The sequence below is a fragment of the Apaloderma vittatum genome, unplaced genomic scaffold (genome assembly GCF_000703405.1).
Source record: "Apaloderma vittatum isolate BGI_N311 unplaced genomic scaffold, ASM70340v1 scaffold38110, whole genome shotgun sequence".
In the NCBI taxonomy this organism is placed as follows: domain Eukaryota; kingdom Metazoa; phylum Chordata; class Aves; order Trogoniformes; family Trogonidae; genus Apaloderma; species Apaloderma vittatum.
In genome coordinates this window covers 1,573-9,653 of record NW_009694762.1, presented here as the reverse complement: position 1 = coordinate 9,653, position 8,081 = coordinate 1,573, and the positions used below count along the sequence as shown (strand labels likewise).

The window sequence follows — 8,081 nt, the reverse complement described above, 5'->3', positions numbered from 1 at the left end:
AGCCACAAGAGTTTTGGATGATCATTGGACATGTCAATACTAATCTTGGGAAAGGATACAATTACTCCCTTAAAACTAGGAGCGACAGTTAACGAGAGGATCAGCAAAGGACACCAACCACTATGCACATCTGTTAATGGTGTGGGGCCAGGGAAAAAATTCAGACTGTGTCAAATGGAATTGATCTTATCATCATATATGCTACACTGGTTCAGCTCTTGGAACTCCATGACCTGGCATAGCTGTATTTTTTTCTATGCAGTTATACTGATTTATATAGTGTTAGGGTATGTTTAAAAATGTTTTCTAGCTTTGGTATGACTGGAAATTTAATTCAGCAACTGTAACTTATGTCTCGCTTTCAGGTTAGTTGCTACTGCCTCTGGACTTCAGACTAATGAACCATAACCAAGTGGCTATTTACTAGCTGTAGCTCCTGGAATCTGACCAAGCAGAAAAGAGTTTTGAAGAAGTGATATATCAGTAGCAAAAGTCATGAATCAAAGCCAAAGATGGTAAGAGAAGTAGATTTTGGAAAAATCAAGCCACTGAACAAGACTTAGCAGCAAAATGTATTTCATAAGAATATTCTCTGACAACTAATGAGGTACCTGTGCTTCACACAGGTTAGACTCCTGTTTAAGGACCAAGATCTTTAATGGTCTATTGCAGTTACATATTAGTCAAACTCATGAAAGTAACAAAATTAATGAAATTTTATTGGCAAAAATCAAGTTGAATGTGACCTATGTAATTCAACAGAAGCAAGCTTCAGTTTAGTTTATCAAAATACTTCAGTTTTCCAGCTGGATCTGGAATTATCTGTGCAAGAAAGAAAATGAAAATGTTAGTCGAAACCCAAACCAATGCAAACACAACAAACTAGAAAAACAGAACAGCATAGTATTTCATAATATGATGCTAAGGCCAACCCACAAGCAACACTGAAGAGCAATTTATCAGCTGAATTGCTACTAGATTACTATTTATCTCTGAAGGTACCTAACAGTAGTAGCGGATTTAACTGATTGGCGGATGAGAGAGTGCAGCCTACCAAAGGAAGAATTTTGACACGTGGGAGCACACACATCAATGCTGCTTGCCCCAAAAGCAAGATATTTTATTAAATTAATGTCTCTAATCAAGAGGCTTAGAATTTACTTACAGTTCTTCCCTTGGCCACCACACTCTCATGGCTTCCTCTGGCTTTATCTAATTAAATCAAACACATTTAGAAGGCATGGCTACCTCTTTGAGAAAGGCTTTTTGAACTACTCTGCTATTTAAATTATCTGCATCTTTTGCACAGAGAAGAATGAGAATGCTTATGTATTGTTTTAGGTCTTTAAACTGCTAGTACCAGAGTTGTTGATCTCAGCACTGTAAGACTATTTTTTAGAAAAATATGTTAATATTTAGGTTAATATCTATGCCCTCCACAGTTAGGGAAGGCAGAACTTTTCAGTGCCAAAACAGGTCTGTTAGGCCAGCCAGTCATCTTTCATTTTACAGTCTTGATACTCAGCTTCCCCCACTAAAGACACTCCTCTGCTAGTTTGAAAGAGGTGATCCCTAGCCTCTAGTCATCCTGGGAAGTTTCTGCATCCAGCAACGAAACAGTTTAAGATTCCACTGTTCTTACTATTATCTACAATGCTCGCTACTCTGCTTAGAGGCTGCTGGGACCAGCTTTTTGTTGAGATGGCTCTTAAACAACAACGCTCCCATCATCACCAGATGGTTCAGAAGAAAGCCACGTGCTCAAATAAATGACAGTGATCTCATCTGAACTAGGCAGCTCAGACCTCTCATGAAAGTTTCATTATTCTGCTGAGGCTTGATCCAAGCCAGAGAACACAAACAAGTTCAATGGGTGTTTATCTGAACCCTTGCTCTTCTGTCTGTAGTCACATGGAGTAGTAACAAAGGAGGAAGCACAGCCAAGCAGTGCTCTCTGCTGGAGTTCTGAGAGCGGCACACTGGCTCTCTCAGATACTACAGCAGCCTGGGAACCTCTTTTTTTTGGGTAGCACCTCGGATCGACAGAGCCAACGATTTATATGGATAAATAACCGAGAAGATAGGGCAGACTCAAGAGTCTACAGCTTCCTCTCGTTAGGTGTTAACAGGGAAAAAAGTTCTTGATCACAAACTCATTGCTGCTCAAGAGTTTTGTTCATATACAGGGAATCTGAAACAACTGGAGTATGTCTGATGTGAGGAAAATGAGTTCCTAGTGAATTCAGTAGTAATCCAAAAGCTGTAATATAATAATTTGAGTTTACTCATATTATCCCATTGAAAGTTCCACATACTTTGGATGTGGCTTTAGTAGAAATTATAACTGAGTGTTTTTTAGTAGTATATGCATTTAAATATAAACAGTGACTTACTGTTTCACTGCCAGGTTTCCAACCAGCGGGACAAACTGGAAGAAAAACAAAGGACAAAATTAGTTGAAGTACTTTTACACACACTTATTTTTGCGTACTTAATATTCTCTTTCTGAACTTCAAGTAAAACACCACCAAGTGTCACATACAAATATATCTGCAACTATTAAACATGCAGTCTTCTTTATATATGGGATGGTGTCACAACATTTGATACCTGATACCACCTACCACTTCTGTTACCTGAAAACTACGTAGCTCTAGGTGAATATCTATGCCTTGGTTTAACTCTCATGCCCTTCTAGACAAAGTACTGGCAAAAGAGTATCTGAGAATGAACACGTAGTACGAACACAAGTTGCAGTATAAAGACCTATCTTTCTTTCTTCAGAACCAATGCTAGGGGAACTTTTTTAAGCTAAGAGATCAGCTCAAAGATTCCACAAGAGATTGAGTGATTTTATGTGAAGTTTTGCTAGGGAGTAAAAGTATTTTAGCACATGGTTAACACGCAGTTGTGGCCGAGAGCCCTGTGACTACCTGTACAGTTCCATATCCTGGGGTGAAGCTCTCATCTGTTCAGAGCTCGCCCTTTGAGGCTTTAGCCCAGTGAGTTACGCCAAGTTACGCTGCTCTAAGGCATGCTGTCAGACAAAACACCACAAACATGATCAGGGATTGTGGAGAACTTTTCCTGTTCTGTGCAAAGAATCCAATAAGGTGTCTAGGGAGGCCCTCCTGAGCCTTCATGCAGAAGCCAGAAAAAAAAAAAAGTGGTACTCTGTGAACAAATTGCAAAACAATATTCTGTTAAGACAGTTTTGTAACTAAATGAGGCTAAATTTCCTTAGTCAAATGTGCAAAGCCTAAGTATCAGCATTTGTCTCTTTTAAATCTGTACAGGAAAATATAACAATGATTTGCACCTTCAGGTAAAGGTACTTTCAAACGCCAAGTGAAAGTGAGTTAAGCTGCTGAATGCATGCATTAGTATTTAAATAAATCTTCAAATCATAGAATGGCCTAGGTTGGAAGAGATCATCTAATCCAACCTCCCTGCCATAGGCAGGGACACCTCTCAACTAGACCAGGTTACTCAAGGCCTCACCCAACCTGGCCTGCAGGGAGAGGGCTTCCACAACTTCTCCAGACAATCTACTCCAGAGTCCTGCCACCCTCGCATGGAAGAATTTTTTCCTAAGGTCCAATCTAAATCTATTCTCCTTCAACTTAAACCCATTTCCCCTTGTCCTTTCAGTGGACACTCTTGTAAAAAGTCCCTCCCCAGCCTTCCTGTAGGTTCCCTTCAGGTATTGGAAGGCAGCTATTAGGTCCCCCCAAAGTCTTCTCTTTTCCAGACTGAACAATCCCAGCTCCCACAGCCTGTCCTCATAGCAGAGATGCTCCAGCCCCTGGATCATCCTTGTGTCCCTCCTCTGAACACGCTCCAACAGATCCACGTCCCTCTTACGGTGGGGACACCAGCACTGGATGCAGTATTTGAGGTGGGGTCTCACAAGAGCAGAGTAGTTTGTTTAAACATTTAAAGTTTGTTTAAACCCATTTAAAGCAATGTGCTTGAACTGGGGGAATATGAATTCTTGAGACAAAGTAATATCCTCAATGAATGACACAGGACAAGAAGGACCTGCATCTCAGTTATTGTAGTATGCCAAAACACACTGAAATATTGTGCCTGATTCTTCATAGCCTTGTGTTTTGTACAGTTTTATGCTTGTGACAGATGCCATATGATGCCTTCATTCAGACTAAGTAACATTTTCCACTCTGCATTTTCATGCACGTGAAGCAAAACGTGAATTACTAATCTAGAAACAGCCTGTGGAGGTACTGGGAACACAGAATCATGTAGCAGGGCAACCAAATCCCTTCATTTGCTGCATGAGGCGAGTCTCTAATGCTAATGCCACTGAGCACTTGCCTTCCAAAAAGCTACAAATACAGCTTGCAGTCTACGTAAAGCCATCTTCAACAAAAGTATTTAAAAGAGCACCTTCTCCGTGCTTGTCGGTGTACTGGAATGCTTGCACTAAACGAAGTGTTTCATCCACGGATCTCCCAACAGGAAGGTCATTCATCGTGATCTGTCGAAGGATCCTCTTATCGTCAACAATGAAAAGGCCTCTGTGAAAACAATTTTTTCAGTGTGTGTTACAAAACACAACTAACAACAGTTTTGAGAGCACACACAAATTTATGTCTCTTGGATGGGAGGAATGTGATCTCTGCAAACACTATTCAACACCCACCACCATCAAACACTAACAATCTACCATTCTTTACCTGGGGTATGAGATGACATGAATTGAAGGCCAGTTAAAAACAAAAAGGCTGTTTCTCTGCAGAACATAAATCCAAGCTTTGACAGGCTCTGCCAGGGGATGCTGCGGGTGCTGTGATGTTATAGGGATCCCCAAAAGCAACTAACCAAGTTTATGAAAGATGAGTTTCTCGCAGCCATTAGTCACTTGACTCCACTTGGACTTGGGAGGTCCCTGAGTAACTGCAGTTCTGGGGAATCTGGCATGTTTTCCCTGCCCTAAGCATCTCCTGATTGCTGTTAAACAGTGCATTAACGTTGACCCCTGCTCTGATTCATTATGACTATTTTTTGTGTCTTCAGTATTTATTTGTCTCTTGGCATGAATCCACAAATAAAATCTGCTCTTAAAGAAAAATTTCAAATGCATCTTTAGATATCAAGCAGTAAGTACTACTTGTGCTAAGCGAGGGGGAAAAAAAAAGAACAAAAAAGAACTACAACCAAGTGAAATACCTAAGTGTATGCCCTTGATCTTCCAGATATACTCCATAATCCTTTGAAATTTGGTGTGTCAAATCTGAAAGAAGCGGAATCTTCATAGGTCCAAGTCCTCCTTGTTTTCGAGGAGTATTAATCCTTTGAAAGAAACGAACATAAGTATTTCTCATAGAGATTTATATTCCCTACATGAAGTTAAAAGCCAGAAAGCAGAACAGTACAGACCAAAGGACTTAGTGCAAGCAACGTTTTCTTTGCACACAATGGAGATGAATACTATTTATGGTTCGAGCAAAATGTTCAGTAGATCTTTTGCAGTTTATGGCCACATCCATCAGTGACGACCTCCTTCTTCGAAGTCTTATTTGCTTTACACTAATGTGCTCATGAATTGGGACAGTGTGGCACATTTACAGATACTTGCATCCTTGTATCTTTTTTCTTTGTGTATATGTAGTATTTTTTGGACTGAGACATGATATATTTACAGAAATACAAATTAAACAAGCTTCAGAGATAAAGGTACTTTCAAGCGCTAGGGTTACCGCTGGGAAGTATTTTAGGCATTTGTCTCAACATCATCACAGTTTTACAATATAGCTACATAGGCTAAAAATTCAGGGATCTTGTTCTTCGCCCAAGATGGACCCATGAACAGTTTCTAGTGAAAGACAGGGCAGGATACATACCACGCTAAGTGAGTGAACTTGGAGTCCACGGAACATGCTACCACTTCAGTATTTATTGCTCTGAACTCTTCGATTCTGTCACTGAAGGCGATTATCTCAGTTGGACAGACAAATGTACTAGATAATTTAAAACAAGATAAAATCAGAATTTCATGAAACATCCAGGAAGTTCTCTGTTCAACTTCAAACAGTGGATAAATTGTTTCAGCTTTTACTTATTTTTTATTGCTTCATCAAGCAATTCACCGAAATTCTGCCTGACAAATCTTCCAGCCTCGGACTCTAGCTTAGACACAAATGTTTTATTACTGAAGAAAATTATAAACCTACAGTTAGTTTACAATCTGGATTCAAGTGTTTTTACAGTTACTTTCTGTTAGACTTTATGAATATTAAGTGCCTGAATTTAAGCACAATAAGCCAAATTTCTTCAAAGTAACCTACTGTAATTTGTAGTTACCATGCATGTTTGCAAGTTTTACCTATTTTGACTTGAATGTTTTTCCACTAAAGAAGAAATAAAATGTAAAGATTGTAATTTCTAGGGCCTTGAAGCCAAGGGCCAGGAGCCACATTCTCTCCTCTATAATATTACGGTAGTTAATGCACCTTTGTCCTCATTTTTCCATTTTGTAGAAAAGAATGGGATCGTCTTGTATAAAGCAGAGATGTTTTCACTTAAACCACTGAAGTTACTGCATTCTAAACAAGGGAGGGTAACGTTAAGTATTCTTAGGATGTTACAGGATGAGCTTTAAGGGAAAATGCCATCTCTTAGATACACTACATGCCCTCTAGAAAATAAAGATGGGGCACTGTTGTCTACTTGCAGCAGTGATTTACAGCATCATATAGAATGTAAATGTTGCCTGACTGGGTATGACAGACTGCAAGTTATTTTTTTTTGTGTTGAGACACAAATTAGTGGACACACTTATTAAGACACAGATTGTGTTACAATTTTACTAATGCATGATGAAAACACAAATGCAAAGAACTTATATATTTTCTTCCGTCACTCTTTTCTTATCCCCTAAATCTTTAGCAAACAAAAACCCCAAGATTTGAAAACCAAGAAAGGTTAATGAATTACAGGTCTAGTGCAGAACGCTATGTCTACAGTGGTCTTACTTACAAGTCAAGAGGATAGAAGAAGAAGACAAGATATTTTCCTTCATAATCTGTTAATTTCAGCTCTTTAAACTCTCCATTAATGACTGCTGTTCCTTCCCAGTAAGGTGCTGGCTTGGAGACTGAAATACAAAGGACGTTCAGTTGAAAGTCAGAATACAAAGCACATGTTCAAACACAGCTGTTCATCAGCTAGCTGGTGTGCAAGGACAAATGTTCCTCCTTTTGGCCTGAAAAACAACCTACTGCACACAGTTACAAAATGAACTTCCCTACCACTTTAAACACAGGTTACAGAATGATGAAGAAATGTAGGTTTCAGCACGCAGGGAAAGTAAAGAATTTGACCAACTTGTGCTTGTACACCAAGTCCTGTGGATTACTGATAATCAAAGTCACACAAACCTTATCTGGCCATACTGAACAAACCACGTGTGCACTGCCAGCTCATGGGAGAACACCTGTAAGACTGAAAGGGAAGCTGTTTAAGATTTCAGGAACTCTCGCTATTTTGTTATAAACAGCTGTCCTGAAGCAGATGCATAAGATAGTTGGAATTCATATAGTTACTTTTTAGCCATGAAAAGCTACCTGGAATTTCAGTCCACAAAAAATACATGCTACAACATATTTAGAGACAAATGCCTAAAAGTGCAGTGTATATTTATAAAATTACAACACCTAAGCAAATGGTAATGTGAAGACAGTTGCATTAAAAAAAAATTCAATTAGAATTAATGAAATGTATTTGCTATTCCTATCAAAAGGGACTAACCTTGAATTAAAAATAATAAAAAATTATTCTGCCAGGTACTTTTTCACAGTAATGTGAATTCCAAGACAAAGGTCTGAGACAAGGCTTCTGCTGGAGATACACTTGTGATATGAATACACTTGTGATGGCAAGGACACTGACATACAGCTAGAGTAAATTAGGGAAATGCAGCTGAGAAAAATACATGGAATCTTAATTATTATCTAGATGATGACTGTGTTGTTGGGCTCTCCTTTTCTCAGGACAACAAAGAGCGGTGGAATATAGCTAGTGACAATGTACAACGCGGACTGCAAAATGATCAGACAGAT

At 39.1% G+C, this 8,081-nt stretch overlaps 1 protein-coding gene across 1 annotated transcript; it reads right to left on the bottom strand.

The window, feature by feature from the left end:
* Positions 1-698: 698 nt before the first annotated feature.
* Positions 699-7,117, bottom strand: PRDX4 (peroxiredoxin 4; the record flags this gene model as incomplete). Its single annotated transcript, XM_009868614.1, has 6 exons — positions 699-822; positions 2,394-2,428; positions 4,408-4,538; positions 5,191-5,313; positions 5,865-5,981; positions 7,000-7,117. Coding segments are annotated over 6 exons (575 nt in total), but the record flags the coding sequence as incomplete, so codon positions are not given.
* Between the last annotated feature and the right edge of the window lie 964 nt (positions 7,118-8,081).